Genomic DNA, 18,815 nt, shown 5'->3' on the forward strand with positions numbered 1-18,815 from the left:
CAGTGATTGACATCATGAGCATCAATCTACGCAATTTGTTCAGCTAGTTTGACCACCCACACCCATTCTCATCAAAATCAGACCTTAGTTCTCGCTGCTAAACAAAGATCTGAAGACCATTATGTGTCAGGTCAGAACGACCTTTCATCTCAGATCATGGAAGTGACAGTCAGAAAGTGTTTTCTAATCATGCAACCTCGAAAATGTTAACACAGGGTATTCCGAACGACAGTTTCTCCGTCAAAATTATCGTCTTTCTCTCACTTTCGTGGGATAAACATTTGAACGGAGGAGGCGTTGCACAGTACGTGGGAAGCACTGCCATACAATCGCAACCATATATTATGAATGTTCGTTTGTTCGGTTTTCAAAATTTTATTCGAGAACTCTGTCAACATGTTTCAATCGTATTCTGAAATGGAAACGAGTGCCGTAAAGCTCGAGAAAGCTGCTTTCTAATTGGCTAATGTCGACTTCTTGTTAGTCGTTATAGTGGTCAGCCAAATTTCTCGAAAGGTCCTTCTGACGTTAGCCTTAATTGGATGTCCTCAGATCTTTGTTTAGCGGCAGCGAGAACTTAGATCTGATTTTAATGAGATTGACCACCCATCTCGTTGATTGCCTCTAACAACATACTCACACTTCTTATGACCAATATGGATTGCTGAAGACCAACTCTAACCTGGATCACACAGTACATACATGTATATACAGCTGAAGACTAACAACTTCATAGCATACAGCCCAACATATGAATTCATGTTAGGTTACTTTAATTGTGGCAGAAGTAGTGCTAAAAGAAAATATTGATACACAGGTTATTGACTTAAAGGTTTTAAAGTGTTAAAGGAATTTAACTGTCAAACCAGAGAATATAGACGCCAACAGGTGGCTGTCCTTTTCCCTTGGGCACGCTAGAAACCTGTGATTGTGGGTTGGAATTTTGTACGGACGCACCAGAGTGTTAAGAGGCCGACATTTCCAACTACAGGGTGTTGGATCGAAATGTGCCAGGTGTGGTGTGGTGTGTAACCATAGCCACTTCCAATAAGCTTCAGTAACCTATCAACGGGATTTTGAAGTCTTTGAATCTGATACATGATAAAACGACTTGTTCTTGCGGATGGTTTTTATAAATTGTAATTAGTAAGGTCTAGTCGAGTACTGAGGTAGCAGTTAGCTGAAATATTGGGTCAGGAGATTGATACCAACATAAAGGTATCAGGCAGAGTGAGTGAGTTGGGTTGACACCGCTTTGGAGAGTATTCCAGTTATATTACGGCGTGTCAGGTAACTGTGGGAGGAACGCCCGAAGTGATGCACGTCTCAGCACAGATGTGGTGCTGACAAACCTAGAAACATGATCGGGGCAAATCTACTGTTGAAAGCGGCTTTAGACACTAGATCCTCATTCACTCACTATTGGTGAATATGTTGGTTGGTTGTTTAACGCCGCACTCAGCAATATTCCATCTATATGACGGCGGTCTGGACCAGACAATCCAGTGATTGATATCATGAGCATCGATCCGCCCGATTGGGATCAATGACATGCATCAACCAAGTCAGCGAGCCTGACCACCCGATCCCGTTATTCGCCTTTTACGACAAGCATAGTCACCTTTTACGGCAAGCATGGGTTGCTGAAGACCTATTCTACCCCGGAATCCTAAATAATTGTGTTCCTGGACTTACCTTAACGTTAGAAAGCCATACATCACATTGACAACTTTAATAATGCACGTATTGAAAAATTCGAAAAAATCGTTCATTTTAGCGCGCAAATAGTAGAAACACAAAGCTCGATAGAATTAATTTTATATGCATCGTGCAACTGTCAAATATACGTCACGTCTGCTTTCTTTCTTTGAGTCTGGAATCAATTATATACCCGTGCGACAGAAGTGAGCTCCAATTGGCTGAACTCGTAACCATGACATCACATGACTGCAGGCGAACACCTGCGTGACATATACAACGCTTCGTGGACCACGCCCCATGATGACCGGTACTTGTGTACCTTGCACCTCCGAAATCGCTTCCTGACAGTGACGTCATCGGCGACAAATGCCTTAGGTCACAAGGTTAGTCAACAGACAGTGGACAGGAGACTCAGGGCTCATGGAATCAAGGCTTTAGACCATACAGAGGGCAGCTATTGACAGTGCATCATTGTCGTCTGCGATTGAGATGGGCCCGGACTGTACGACGTTGGCAACGACGTGACTGGCAGAGGGTTGTCTTCACTGACGAAACTGGATTCTGTATGTTTAGGGCTGATGGGCAGGCGAGGACACCGCTGGTCATCGTTGAGGAAACTTGACAGCTCAGCGTAACATGGATAACATTCTTCGTCCAGTTGTCCTACCATTTCTCCAACAGCAGCCACGTGGTGTCATTTATCAGCATGACAACGCTAGAGCCCAAACAGCCACAATTGTCACTAACTTCCTCGCAGCCAACAACGTCAACGTCCTGCCGTGGCCTGCACGCTCACTAGACATGTCCCCCATAGAACACCTCTGGGACTTGATGGATCGTCGTGTTCGACAACGACCAAACTCTCCAGACAACCGGCAAGAACTGATCTTGGCCCTCCAAGAAGAATGGCGTCAAATCCCACGTGACCTCATCAGACGACTGACTTTTTCTGTGCGTCGAAGAGTTTTTTCGTGTATTGAGGTATTCTGTGGTCACACACGCAACTAATGACTTGTTATTGAACGTGAACGATTGTTTATGTACTCTGCCTATTGTCCATGATTCTGAAAGCTCGAGTTTTGTACCGAACCCATGTTTGGGGGGCTCTGACGTCATTCTCGGTCGCGGTATGATTGTCATTTTCAGTGTTGATTACGTTGATATATTGATCTTCTCAATACACTTTACTTCATGCATGTATGTTTTGTTGTTTTTGAGCAAGAGTGATTTCAAACTGTGGTAAAGTTTCTTTTGGAGGTCAGTTTATATTAATACATCAAAGTTACCATATCGCAAGCTCTCTGTAGGGCTTTGATGACAGCACGTGGAGCCGTACAGACAGTGTAAACAAAGGATAACTGCGCAAATGGATAAAAACATTCCCGTTTTAGGATATTTTCCCAATGAGAGTTAACATTCTACGACATTTGTTTATCTGGACGTGTAGACTTGTCAAAAACGAAACAGATGAAAAACATATGCAATGTGTAAGATGTGGCGAAGTGCTATGCTGGCCGAATGGAACTCTGGGTAGGAGAGTGTAAACAAACGTGACGTCACAATATCGCTCATTTGTTTGACAATGTATACCAAGTGTAGGGTTCATAATATCGCTTATTTGTTTGACATTGTAAACCAGTGTAGTGTTCCAAATATAACTAAATTGTTTGCCATTGTATACCCAGTGTTTTGCTCACAATATCGCTCATTTGTTTGACACTCTATACCCAGTGGTTTATTCGAAATATCTCTCATTTGTTTCAAATTGTTTACCCAGTGTAGGGTTCATAATATCGCTTATTTGTTTAACATTGTATACCCAGTGTAGCGTTTGCAATATCACTCATTTGTTTGACATTGTATACCCAGTGTAGTGTTTGCAATATCGCTCATTTGTTTGACACTCTAAACCCAGTGGTATATTCACAATATCGCTCATTTGTTTGACATTGTATACCCAGTGCAGTGTTTGCAATATCGCTCATATGTTTAACATTGTATACCCAGTGTAGCGTTTGCAATATCACTCATTTGTTTGACATTGTATACCCAATGTAGTGTTCACAATATCGCTCATTTGTTTGACATTGAATGCCCATTGTAGTGTTCATAATATCGCTCATTTGTTTGACATTGGATACCCAGTGTTTTGCTCACAATATCGCTCATTTGTTTAACGCTGTATACCCAGTGTAGGGTTCATAATATCGCTCACTTGTTTGACATTGTATACCCATTGTAGTGTTCATAATATCGCTCATTTGTTTGACATTGGATACCCAGTGTTTTGCTCACAATATCGCTCATTTGTTTAACACTGTATACCCAGTGTAGGGTTCATAATATCGCTCATTTGTTTGACATTGTATACCTTGTGTAGTGTTCACAATATCGCTCATTTGTTTGACATTGTATACCCAGTGTTTGCTCACAATATCGCTCATTTGTTTGTTATTGTGTACCCAGTGTAGCGTTCATAATATCGCTCATTTGTTTCACATTGTATACCAAGTGTTTTGCCTACAATATCACTAATTTGTTTTACATTGTATACCCAGTGGTTTGCTCACAATATCGCTCATTATTTGTTTGACATTGTATACCCAGTGTAGCGTTTGCAACATCGCTCATTTGTTTGACATTGTATACCCCTTGTTTTGCTCATAATATCGCTCATTTGTTTGACATTGTATACCCAGTGTTTTGCTCACAATATCTCTCATTTGTTTGACATTGTATACCCATTGTTTTGCTCATAATATCGCTCATTTGTTTGACATTGTATACCCAGTGTTTTGCTCACAATATCGCTCATTTTATGGACATTGTATACCCAGTGTTTTGCTCACAATATCGCTCATTTGTTTGACATTGTATACCCAGTGTTTATCTCATAATATCGCTCATTTGTTTGACATTGTATACCCAGTGTTTTGCTCACAATATCGCTCATTTGTTTGACATTGTATACCCAGTGTTTATCTCATAATATCGCTCATTTGTTTGACATTGTATACCCAGTGTTTTGCTCACAATATCGCTCATTTTATGGACATTGTATACCCAGTGTTTTGCTCACAATATCGCTCATTTGTTTGACATTGTATACCCAGTGTTTATCTCATAATATCGCTCATTTGTTTGACATTGTATACCCAGTGTTTTGCTCACAATATCGCTCATTTTATGGACATTGTATACCCAGTGTTTTGCTCACAATATCGCTCATTTGTTTGACATTGTATACCCAGTGTTTATCTCATAATATCGCTCATTTCTTTGACATTGTATAGCCAGTGTTTTGATCACATTTTTGCTCATTTCTTTGACATTGTTTACTCAGTGTAGTGTTCACAATATCGCTCATTTCTTTGACATTGTACACCGAGGGTGTTGTTCACAATATGGACACTTAGTGTGACAGTATAGATACGGGTTATTGCGAACAATATCGACCTGTACTGTCAAGTTCCTTGCCTCTCAATGGGGGAATAACAAATCCTTGAAATGAGTATTCGAATTGCGATATGTTACGAAACCATTTTAGGCCTTTATTTCTAGTAACGTGGTAAAACAGAGATACGGCAATGTCCGACAGATCCTACTGTGATTCCAAGTACATGGTTAAACAGAGATACGACAATATCCGGACAGATGTCCATGTCTTGTAGCTTGATGATCTCAACCCTTGTCTACGGCGTGGTGCCCGTGGTACAATCGTCTGTCTTGTACGTGGTGAACTTGAAGGCAATGAAAGACCCATCTTTTGGTACGTACTCACTGACACCTGCAACGTAGAAACACCATGGTCAGTTTACGTGTGAATCAATCCTTCTATATGCAATATTTGTAGCGTATAAAGGAGTCGTATAAAAGCCTACTAAAATGCGCGCGCACTCACTCACTCACATATTGCACGCGCACACGCACACGCACACGCACACGCACACATAAAGATACGTGCCTGAAGGTGTAGGTTTCCCATTGTCCAGGATCTGCCAGTAGGTCTTGTCCTTGGTGCTTCCAGCTAACTTGTTCATGCTCAGCACCATATATCCCGTCACGGCGGGTGTCGCAAAATACTCAGCTGTGAAACTTAACAAGAAGAACGATTACTTTATGGAACGTTTGCATGCCACTTAAGTCGGTATATGTTTTGTCTTGATTATTTGGACAATCATTATCTATCCAATGCGTGTTGTCACACAAATGAACTTGGAAGAAGTATGTTTGAAATAGAGCAAGAAGAGCATTTTATAGCATTTGGGGAAGGTGGTGTCTGACCGAGGAAGGTGATGTCTGACAGGGGAAGGTGACGGGGAAGGTGACGTCTGACAGAAGGTGATGTCTGACAAGGGAGGGTGATGTCTGACAGGGGAAGGTGATGTCTGACAGGGGAAGGTGATGTCTGACAGGGGAAGGTGGTGTCTGACAGGGGAAGGTGATGTCTGACAGGGGAAGGTGATGTCTGACAGGGGAGGGTGGTGTCTGACAGGGGAGGGTGATGCCTGACAGGGGAAGGTGATGCCTGACAGGGGAAGGTGGTGTCTGACAGGGGAAGGTGATGTCTGACAGGGGAAGGTGATGTCTGACAGGGGAAGGTGGTGTCTGACAGGGGAAGGTGATGCCTGACAGGGGAAGGTGATGTCTGACAGGGGAAGGTGATGTCTGGCAGGGGAAGGTGATGTCTGACAGGGGAAGGTGATGTCTGACAGGGGAAGGTGATGTCTGACAGGGGAAGGTGGTGTCTGACAGGGGAAGGTGATGTCTGACAGGGGAGGGTGATGTCTGACAGGGGAGGGTGGTGTCTGACAGGGGAGGGTGGTGTCTGACAGGGGAAGGTGATGTCTGACAGGGGAGGGTGGTGTCTGACAGGCGAGGGTGGTGTCTGACAGGGGAGGGTGATGTCTGACAGGGGAAGGTGATGTCTGACAGGGGAGGGTGGTGTCTGACAGGGGAGGGTGGTGTCTGACAGGGGAGGGTGGTGTCTGACAGGGGAGGGTGATGTCTGACAGGGGAGGGTGGTGTCTGACAGGGGAGGGTGGTGTCTGACAGGGGAGGGTGGTGTCTGACAGGGGAGGGTGGTGTCTGACAGGGGAAGGTGATGTCTGACAGGGGAGGGTGGTGTCTGACAGGGGAGGGTGATGTCTGACAGGGGAGGGTGGTGTCTGACAGGGGAAGGTGATGTCTGACAGGGGAGGGTGGTGTCTGACAGGGGAAGGTGATGTCTGACAGGGGAGGGTGGTGTCTGACAGGGGAAGGTGATGTCTGACAGGGGAGGGTGTTGTCTGACAGGGGAAGGTGATGTCTGACAGAGGCAGGTGATGTCTGACAGGGGAGGGTGGTGTCTGACAGGGGAAGGTGATGTCTGACAGGGGAAGGTGATGTCTGACAGGGGAGGGTGATGTCTGACAGGGGAAGGTGATGTCTGACAGGAGAGGGTGGTGTCTGACAGGGGAGGGTGATGTCTGACAGGGGAAGGTGTTGTAGGCTAGATGAAGTGAGTGGGTAAGTATTAAGGAGGAGGCGTTGTATAACAGAGGAAGGTGTTTCGTAACAGAAGAAGGTGTTGTTGAGAACAATGTGCGGAAAGAGAACGTACAGTCTAACAAACGGCAAAGTCTTACAGATAAGTTCTTGTCTGCCAGAAGAAGGTGATGTCTCACAGACGAATATGCCTAACACACAAGGTGGAGACTGAACTGAACTAGAAACAGAGGATTGGGAAAGACATGCTTTAGCGAAGCAGTCATCTTACTGGAAATGCTGGTCTCTGGCGACGGCCTCCTGGAGGAAGTAGATAAGTTCTCTCTGAGGCATCTTCAGCTTGACAGAGGACTTGAAAGTCGGCGGCACGAGGCTGTTCTCCACCTCCATAGTAACGGTGATACAAGAGCCCTTAGCACCCCTGAAAGATAACGACTAATCATGTATCACGCTTGTGTTCAGGTGGGATTTATTTAACTTATCTAAAAAGTACATTTAGTACTGTCACTTCTTTAAATCATTGCTTTGAAGCGTCTGTTGGTTATTACTCACGCGCCACTCATACAATGTAAACTGTTAAAACTTATATGTACTATTGATCAGATAAAACTTCTATTAGTTAGATATGTTCCTCTATATACACTTCATGATGTGCATGAAAATGTCCAAATGAAAGTGACTGATCAAATTAAATAACATCTTGATTACATGTAGGCATCTCCGATGCTATGCAGGCAAGTCGATGGGGCTTGGATTTCTTTTTAGAAACAATAGGTTTAAAATTCCAATCACAACAAGACATTCATTGCTTATCTGTACTTACTGTTCACGTTCATACACGGGAGCACTCATACTTCCTGTTCGAAACCTAGGAAGAACAAAATACAATATAATAATGAAATTAAATAAAATTGTAATATGTCTTAAATATATGCAAATTATTATATTTTACTATTTTCAAGTCCAAGTCTTTGGCCCAAGCTGAGATGTGGACACAATTAGCATAAACATATGACAAAACAATTATGTCGAGTCACAGACTTGCTCATAGATTTTCTGTTGATTCCTTCTCTGTCCCTCAGCCATTCTTGTGTAGTTGAACATGGCAGAGGTAAAACACTTGCAAGTGTAAGAAAAAAGCAACGATTTGGACATTAACTATAGTTTTCATACTTACATTACAAGTTATCAGCCACATAAACAATTTACATCTGCAGTGTGTCAAAAGCGAAAACTGACAAAAATATTCTGTCTAAAACATGTCTCACTCCTAAGTACATATATTTCAGGATCGTCACCATGCGACGAAGAAGTCAGCTGCGCACGAAAGTGAAACAGGGTCGGTGCCCTGAATTATCCGAATAACACTTTCCAGCTACCCTCTGATCATTCATTTAGGAGTAAGTGAGTATGGTTTAACGCCGCCTCTAGCAATATTACAGCAATGTCAAGGCGGGGGACACCAGAAATGGGCTTCACACATTGTAACCATGACGGGAATCGTACCCGGGTCTTCGGCGTGACGAGCGAACGCTTTAACCACTAGGCTACCCGACCGCCCTCGGTGCCCTGAAAATGAGCAGTATCACTCGAAACTCTACTTTAAAGAAAGCACCTAGAAGACGTGGTGGCACGTGGGCCTATGCACAGCGCACAGGTCACAAATCAGGTGAAGTTAACCAACGTCGGTCGCAGAGAGTCCTTGGATGGGTGACCGCGCTTCGGCAGCTTGGCTCCTGAGAGTTTCTAGGGCTTCGGTCCTGCCCCACACTGAAGCATATGTAACACAGGTGGTGTCTCCTTGGGCAAGTGACTTTGTTCGAAATGTGCCTCTGTCCACCCAGCAGTGAATGGGTACCCGGTAGGGTGAGATAGCAATGTGATTGTATACTCCCCAGGAAGCTGAGAATGTGGTACAGTGTACAGTGATCCATTGGCCGGGATAATAATGTCTTAGAGCATGCTGATGCATGGAGTACAGCGCCATATAAATGGATCATTATTATTATTATTATTATTATTATTATTATTATTATTATTATTATTATAAATGACGTAATTCACGTCTGAAATCTCCTCGGAGATCTTGTTAACCACAGTCCGAGTCACAGCACATGATGGAACTATTCCAAGAACGTCTAAAGTGCCTTTCTCAATACCAGCACACGGATGAGCCAAACCTTGAAACCCGCCTCGCCATTACCGACACTGGAACTGGGAGAGTTCTTGACACCAAGTGAACCAAAGTATCTGACGTTTCCACATCCGAAATACCTGACTGGCCTGACCTAAAGTACCGTGACCATTCCTGGGAGTGTAATCACACAACCTGACACCACCCTTGTGCGTTACCAAGTAATCATACAGCCCGACACCACCCTTGTGCGTAGCCAAGTAATCACACATCACCCTTACGCGTAACCAAGTAATGATACAGCCTGATACCACAGTTGTGCGTAATCAAGTAATCATACAGCCCGACACCACCCCTGTGCGTAGCCAAGTAATCACACAGCCTGACACCACCCTTGTGTGTAACCAAGTAATCATACAGCCCGACACCACCCCTGTGCGTAGCCAAGTAATCACACAGCCTGACACCACCCTTGTGCGTAACCAAGTAATCATACAGCCCGACACCACCCTTGTGCGTTACCAAGTAATCACACAGCCTGACACCACCCTTGTGCGTAACCAAGTAATCACACAGCCTGACACCACCCTTGTGCGTAACCAAGTAATCATACAGCCCGACACCACCCCTGTGCCGAACCAAGTAATCACACAGCCTGACATCCCCCTTGTGCGTAACCAAGTAATGATACAGCCCGATACCACAGTTGTGCGTAATCAAGTAATCATACAGCCCGACACCACCCTTGTGATAAACCAAGTAATCACACAGCCCGACACCACCCTTGTGCGTTACCATGTAATCACACAGCCTGACACCACCCTTGTGCGTAATCAAGTTATCACACAGCCAGACACCACCCTTGTGCGTAGCCAAGTAATCACATAGCCCGACACCACCATTGTGCCTAACCAAGTAATCACACAGCCCGACACCACCCTTGTGCGTAAACAAGTAATCACACAGCCCGACACCACCCTAGTGCTTAACCGAGTAATCACACAGCCGCCCGACACCACCCTTGTGCGTAACCAAGTAATCACACAGCCCGACACCACCCTAGTGCGTAACGAAGTAATCACACAGCCTGACACCACCCTAGTGCTTAACCAAATATCACACAGCCGCCCGACACCACCCTAGTGCTTAACCAAGTAATCACACAGCCCGACACCACCCTTGTCCGTAACCAAGTAATCACACAGCCCGACACCATCCTTGTGCGTAACGAAGTAATCACACAGCCTGACACCACCCTTGTGCGTAACCAAGTAATGATACAGCCCGAAACCACCCTTGTGCGTAACCAAGTAATCATACAGCCAGACACCACCCTTGTGCGTAACTAAGAAATCACACAGCCCGACACCATCCTTGTGCGTAACTAAGTAATCACACAGCCCGACACCACCCTTGTGCGTAACCAAGTTATCATACAGCCCGACACTACCCTTGTGCATAACCAAGTTATCACACAGCCTGACACCACCCTTGTGCGTAACCAAGTAATCACACAGCCTGACATCACCCTTGTGCGTAACCAAGTAATCACACAGCCTGACACCACCCTTGTGCGTAACCAAGTAATCACACAGCCTGACGCCATCCTTGTGTGTAACCAAGTAATCACACAGCCTGACACCACCCTTGTGCGTAACCAAGTAATGATACAGCCCGAAACCATCCTTGTGCGTAACCAAGTAATCATACAGCCAGACACCACCCTTGTGCGTAACTAAGAAATCACACAGCCCGACACCACCCTTGTGCGTAACTAAGTAATCACACAGCCTGACATCACCCTTGTGCGTAAACAAGTAATCACACAGCCTGACACCACCCTTGTGCGTAACCAAGTAATCACACAGCCTGACGCCATCCTTGTGTGTAACCAAGTAATCACACAGCCTGACACCACCCTTGTGCGTAACCAAGTAATGATACAGCCCGAAACCATCCTTGTGCGTAACCAAGTAATCATACAGCCAGACACCACCCTTGTGCGTAACTAAGAAATCACACAGCCCGACACCACCCTTGTGCGTAACCAAGTTATCATACAGCCCGACACTACCCTTGTGCATAACCAAGTTATCACACATCCTGACACCACCCTTGTGCGTAACCAAGTAATCACACAGCCTGACATCACCCTTGTGCGTAACCAAGTAATCACACAGCCTGACACCACCCTTGTGCGTAACCAAGTAATCACACAGCCTGACGCCATCCTTGTGTGTAACCAAGTAATCACACAGCCCGACACCACCCTTTTGCGTAACCAAGTAATCACACAGGCTGACACCACCCTTGTGCGTTACCAAGTAATCATACAGCCTGACACCACCCTTGTGCGTAACCAAGTAATCACACAGCCTGACACCACCCTTGTGCGTAACGAAGTAATGATACAGCCTGACACCACCCTTGTGCGTAACCAAGTAATCACACAGCCTGACACCACCCTTGTGTGTAACCAAGTAATCACACAGCCCGACACCACCCTTGTGCGTAACGAAGTAATGATACAGCCTGACACCACCCTTGTGCGTAACCAAGTAATCATACAGCCTGACACCACCCTTGTGTGTAACCAAGTAATCACACAGCCTGACACCATCCTTGTGCGTAACGAAGTAATCACACAGCCTGACACCACCCTTGTGCGTAACCAAGTAATCACACAGCCCGACATCACCCTTGTGCGTAACCAAGTAATCACACAGGCTGACACCACCCTTGTGCGTAACTAAGAAATCACACAGCCCGACACCACCCTTGTGCGTAACTAAGTAATCACACAGCCTGACACCACCCTTGTGCGTAACCAAGTAATCATACAGCCTGACACCACCCTTGTGCGTAACCAAGTAATCACACAGCCTGACACCACCCTTGTGCGTAACCAAGTAATCACATAGCCTGACGCCATCCTTGTGTGTAACCAAGTAATCACACAGCCTGACACCACCCTTGTGTGTAACCAAGTAATCACACAGCCCGACGCCATCCTTGTGTGTAACCAAGTAATCACACAGCCTGTAACCACCCGTTTGCGTAACCAAGTAATTACACAGCCCGACACCACCCTTGTGCGTAACCAAGTAATCACACAGACCAACACCACCCTTTTGCGTAACCAAGTAATCACACAGCCTGACACCACCCTTTTGCGTAACCAAGTTATCATACAGCCTGACACCACCCTTGTGCGTAACCAAGTAATCACACAGCCTGACACCACCCTTGTGCGTAACCAAGTAATCACACAGACCAACACCACCCTTTTGCGTAACCAAGTAATCACACAGCCTGACACCACCCTTTTGCGTAACCAAGTTATCATACAGCCTGACACCACCCTTGTGCGTAACCAAGTAATCACACAGCCTGACACCACCCTTGTGCGTAACCAAGTAATCACACAGCCTGACACCACCCTTGTGCGTAACCAAGTAATCATACAGCCTGACACCACCCTTGTGCGTAACCAAGTAATCACACAGCCTGACACCACCCTTGTGCGTAACCAAGTAATCACACAGCCTGACACCACCCTTGTGCGTAACCAAGTAATCACACAGCCTGACACCACCCTTGTGCGTAACCAAGTAATCACACAGCCTGACACCACCCTTGTGCGTAACCAAGTAATCATACAGCCTGAATGACGACCAACTCAGAAGCCTTCAAAATGGCCTTTTTCACTTCGTCATAGTTTGAGCTAACATCAACTGGTAGTGCTGAATAGACTTGAGCTCTTCCTTTAGTACACTTGCATGGAGTATGACTCATAACCTGCTATTTGTCTATTGCCCCTCGCGGTATTTGGTTTCCATGGTATCAACATGTCTGAAGCAGACTTGGCAGCAGTCACATGCTGTACGATATCATGTTACGAAGACCGCAAAGCCACAGCGAAGAAAAGAGAAGTTGTTGGGCGAAAGACTGGATTCTCCGTCGCGACATGCAGGGAGCATACAACAATCCAAATAAAAGAATTTGAAATTGAGGATGAAAAAGTCTTATCAAAAAATGTTCGCATGGGAAGGAAAAGTTTTGACGATCTTTTTGTTTGAAAGTCCAGCCAAAGATCCAAAGGCAGGACACTAATGTAACATGGGTGAATTCAGTGATTTTATAGTCTGGGGGCTAAGTCTGGGCTGTACTTAGCCCCCCAGTGACTATTTCCTGTTCCGGCAAATGAAATCTGCCCTACGTTGAAGACGCTTCCAGGATGACGAGGACATAAAGGCTGCCACAGAGGTGTGGTTAGAGGGCCAATCTGCGGATTTCTATAAAAGTGGTATTAAAAGCTTGAAGGACATATGGAATAAGAGTATTGAGGTGAATGGAGATTATATAGAAAAATAAAAGTGCAAAAGATATTCTGCGACTTGGTCTTTTATTGAAGTTGCAAAACTTATTGAACGCCCCTCGTAGATTGTATGGCAGTACTCCTCACGGGCCGTGTAAAGTTTCTTCCGTTTAAAAATGTTTATCCCATTGGAGCGAGAGATAGACAATATCTGATATTGCTGGAATATTGCTAAAAGCGGCGTAAAACATACTCACTCACTATTATTTATTATCCGACGTTTTTTGTATCAACCAGTGGCCAGGATCTGTCCAAACATCATGTGGAGCAAAGTAAACTAGGGCATGTAAAAACCTCATAGGTCTCGGGACTAAGCGCAGATAATTTAAGATTAATTAATTAAAATCGGCCTTTAGCAGCAATTGTCTCTGAAACCAATAGTTCAATAGTGCCAGAGTTGCCGGACCAAAGATGTCATAAACGTTTTTGCATGACTTTTTTATAATTAGTTCCATGAAAGTAGTTGCTGACTTTGCTTCCTATATTGACATTGTCTGTTGAACAACTTCTGCTCCTACACATTGGTTGTTTACTGTTTTTATCATCCAATACTGGCTCCCACAGGAGATATCGCTTGGATGAGATCAAGCGATATCTACACTGTAGATATCGCTGCAATGGAATTACATCACAATGCTATGCAGACGATTTTGACGTCACTGGTTACCATGACGTCACAATCAAATGACATCACTAATGGCTCTGCTACTGAAGCTGTTTGCAGTACTTATTACACTGAAGACACTGCTAATTACTGTCGACAAATTGAAAAAGTTGAAAGAATGATGTATGATAAATAAAATCTCACCCGAGTGTCTTTTGATATCAAATATATCAACACTCGTTGATAAAAGTGACAAAAGTCCTCGGCAAGCCTCGGAATTTTTCCACTTTCATCAACTCGTGTTGATATATTTGATATCAAAAGACACTCGGGTGAGATTCTCTATATACCAGCACTGAGGTAACAGCGTTCTTGTTAAAAAACAACTCTCCTTGAGAATCGCTGGTTCGCGGAGTTACACCCAACTCGCACAGTAACTAATAAAAGCTTAATAATAGGTAATAAAACTGCCCCTGTCGTGTTTCAAAACGAACACATGTCTTCACATGCTTTTCTTTACTTACAAGAAGTAGAAACTTTACATACATTGTGTCCATGCACCACACCGCAAAGATATCGGAAAACATGTTGAAATATGTCTTCGATGGCCGCCATATTGAATCCAACTTGTCTTTACGTTGATACACTATTTGTGCATACGTTTGCGATTTCCTTCTATATTTTTATTTAAAGCGGTAAAAGCACTTAATGTCTTGAAGTTTTCAATATTACCATGCCCTAGAGTGTCAGTTTGGAGAAGAATGAAAAAAATGAACAGGTAGCTTTTATTAAACCAACAGACCGCCTCCGTGGTCTAGTGGTAGATCGTCCGGCCGGAGAACGGAAGGTCCGGGGTTCGATCCCCGGCCGCGTCATACCAAAAGACGTTAAAAGATGGTACTTGTTGTTACCCTGACTGACGCTCGGCATTAAGGGGCTAAAACAAGGACTGGTCGGCTCGGAGTCAGTATACTGTGTCTGAGTGGGGTATTCATGTTAAACTGCAGCATGGTATCTAAGTGAGCTAGCACTATAAATCGGCATCAGTCCGGACTATTACAAGCAGCCATACACACAGATACGCGCGATAATCTTGGACGGGACCTTAAACCCCATTTATCATCCAAAACTGGCTCCCACAAGGGATGCCGCTTTGATGAGGTCAAGCGATATCTACACTGTACTTTGCAGACGATTGTGACATCACTGGTTACCATGACGTCACAATCAAATGACATCACTAATGGCTCTGCTACTGAAGCTGTTAGCAGTACTTTTTACATTGAAGACACTGCTATTTTTTGTCTACAATTGAAACGTCGCTATATAAGTGCAATCAAAGACACGAGGGTGAGACTATATTTATCATCCCACCCTCGTGTCTTTTGATATCAAATATATCAACACTTGTTGATACAAGTGGCAAATATCCTCGGCAAGCCTCGGAATTTTTCCACTTTTTTCAACTCGTGTTGATATATTTGATATCATCTTCCCTAGGCAAGAGAGTTAACTGACTTTAAAAGTCCAGTTTCCACCCTTGCCGAACTAGGCTGGAATTCCTGGGCTCGATCGTAGCGCCACTAGTGGCTATTACGAGTTATGTCCTTTCTATGCCTCTCCTATTGACCAATCAGATTCAACCTCTCGTATCACTTGTATTTGTTTCAAACAAAACGGTGGCGCCCAATCAAGACCATCTGATCGCTAATCAAGATCTATATTGTGATAAAACGAGTCTTACATCGCGAAGTGCATCAAATCACCTGAGCACCTTGATTAAAAACATGAAAAGATTTAGAAAATATCTGCAGACAACGAGTTAGCGGTGCACATGCTTTGCAAATCCTGCAGTCGACCGAAATCTGCATGACACTTTACGAACCGGATTTCGATTTCGGTGCGCGCTTTTGATTGGACTATGCATAGACTCGTTAGTCCAGCCAAAATGTAACTCCATAATACCAGCCTAGTTCGGCAAGGGTGGAAACTGGACTTTTAAAGTCAGTTAACTCACTTGCCTCGGGAAGATGATTTGATATTAAAAGACACTCGGGTGAGATTCTCTATTTCACCTCACCTATCAAACCAACAACGTGGGGCCAAGTTTGAATGAAACCCATGACCAATGACTGTATTTAACCTCACACACAGATTGCCGGGCCAAAGAAAGTATACATTCTTGTTTGATTTGCTAAAAGTTTAAACCAAAAGGAAATGGGTATTCGATGATTATGTATATGATACGGATGACACAGTTGTGTTTTAGAGATAAGGATCCCGGTGTTTCGGCGACTGTTATCAGCCTAGTAACATTTTGGTAACGTTTTCGATATTTTGGTCAACTCCAAGTTTCAGTGGTATACTTTCTTATGCCCGGCAGTTTTATTACATACCTTGTTCCTGTGGGTCCTTCCAGCCAACTGTATAAGCCGTGGTCTGTTTCGCGGTGTGTATCTATATCCAAGATTGCACTACTTGAAAACACCTCTCACAGAGAAGCGCTAGTTCCAGGAACTATGACTGTGCCACGTAAGCTATTATTAGTTACTATGCGGGTTGGGTATAACTCCATGAATACCTTGTGTCGACCTTTTCAAGGTTGTATGATGAAGAACACATTCAATCTAATTAAAATCAGATCTTAGTTCTCGCTATCGCTAAAAGAAATTTGTTTAGCGGTAGCGAAAACTAAGAACTGATTTTAATGATATTGGAAACACATTCCGAATGTCACTTTCCTGATCTGGTAAGCGACGCTCTGATCATAAATTTTGGGAGTAAGTGAGTATGGTTTTACGCCGCTGCTAGCAATATTACAGCAATGCCACGGCGGGGGACACCAGAAATGGGCTTCACACATTGTATCCATGACGGGAATCGAACCCGGCTCTTCGGCGTGACGAGCGAACGCTTTAACCACTAGGCTTCCCGACCGCCCCAATTCATTTAAGAAACATAATCATCGTTGCTTGATTAGATGACATTTAACATGTATTGAAAGACAGTGTTTCAAAATAAGTGCCACGGAGCTTTTCTCCAATGATCAGGTGTGTCTTTAAACAAATGTAAAGTAGTAGTAGTAGTAGTAGTAGTAGTAGTAGTAGTAGTAGTAGTAGTAGTAACGTGGTAATAGGTTTATTACAAGCAGTTAATGGTATCAATAGGTGACAATATTTGAGCTGATTTATTTAGATCCTTCATTTAAGAAACACAATTATTTGTTCTTGATTAAGTGACTTGATAAAAGTATTACAAGAAAGAATTTCAAAATAAGGAAACAATATTTGAGTAGATTTTGTAAGGCCAAAAATGTTCTCATTTTACTTTTGGGAATACACACATATCACTTACGTTGCTTCAATGCGTCCGAGCCATCGAACACTGTAAGCAGAGGTCTGTTTCGAGGTGTTTATTTATATTCAGAGTTATTGCATTACCTGTTTATTGTTTATACCTTCACTAAGGTAACTGAGATCTGAACGGTTGGAAAGCAGCTCTGGTAGAGGAGCCCTCGTAGAGTTACCCCAACCCGCACAGTAACTCATAAAAGATTAATAATAAACTGACCCCCGACTGTGTTGCAATGCGAACATATTTCTGAAACGTTTTTCTTTACTAATAAACAGCAGAATCTCTGAACTTGTACACAATAGATGTAATTCAAAATTAGACGTAATTAATATCGTTTACAGTTTGAACAAAAACAGTATATGTGGGCTGTCGTCTCATTGGATTTTATTGTCCATCGATGACTTGGATTGTCTGGTTTGTTTACAGGCCGTCGTCGTATGGCTGGAGTACTATTTTGAGGCGCCAGGCGACAAACATTTACTTCTTTGTGCAAATAGTGTCTGTGGCGGGTACTGACTTGTGTTTCTTTTTAAAACACGAATGACGGATCGAGAGCGATGTGTCTTTTGACGTCCTTTGATATCGGAATACTTCAACGCAATATGGGTTGTAAATTAGGTCGATGACAGATTTGAATTAATCAGGGGAAGCATGAGATAGCAATGCTCGTCTCTGTCATCAATACCTTCGTGAAACAGGGTGAGATAGTTCTAGTTGGCACGTATAAGACGGGGGCAAGTTTTCTAAGGCGCTGCAATTCGTTGTGTAGAGTTGCGTCCCTTGGACACAGAAACCTATGATTCTTGGTTCGAATCCCGGTTCGCCCCGATTATGTTTCTAGGTTTGTCAGCGACGTACCCGTGCTCGTGCCTTCTACTTTCGAGTGCATGCTGTAATCACTTGGAGAATCATTTTGCTTGTCCAGAAAACATCTTAGCAGGTAAACTTTTATCTTCTGTGCTTAACAAGGGTTAGATAGTAAGATAAACAGATGCGTGTTTAAAGTTTAGAAAAACTTACATCACTCAATTCCAACGTTCATTAACTCAAGCACAAAGTGCTTTATCCTGCATAGATATAAATGCCCTTCAAAGCCACTGTTTGTGCCTTTCTAACCTTTCGAGACAAGTGAAGAGTCACAAACAATGTCTGCCCAC

The 18,815-nt window shown here is 43.9% G+C and overlaps 1 protein-coding gene across 1 annotated transcript; it reads right to left on the reverse strand.

The window, feature by feature from the left end:
* Window positions 1–5,229: 5,229 nt before the first annotated feature.
* On the reverse strand, window positions 5,230–16,847 carry LOC124143093 (cobalamin binding intrinsic factor-like). The gene is made up of 5 exons (XM_046511886.2): window positions 16,701–16,847; window positions 8,012–8,056; window positions 7,460–7,609; window positions 5,666–5,796; window positions 5,230–5,488 (listed from the first exon to the last, which is right to left on the reverse strand). The coding sequence occupies exons 2-5, from the start codon at window positions 8,038–8,040 to the stop codon at window positions 5,394–5,396; spliced, it is 405 nt and encodes a 134-aa protein (XP_046367842.1). The 5' UTR covers window positions 8,041–8,056; window positions 16,701–16,847; the 3' UTR covers window positions 5,230–5,393.
* Between the last annotated feature and the right edge of the window lie 1,968 nt (window positions 16,848–18,815).

The sequence above is a fragment of the Haliotis rufescens genome, unplaced genomic scaffold, assembly GCF_023055435.1.
Source record: "Haliotis rufescens isolate VD_foot unplaced genomic scaffold, xgHalRufe1.0.p SCAF_10, whole genome shotgun sequence".
NCBI lineage: Eukaryota > Metazoa > Mollusca > Gastropoda > Lepetellida > Haliotidae > Haliotis > Haliotis rufescens.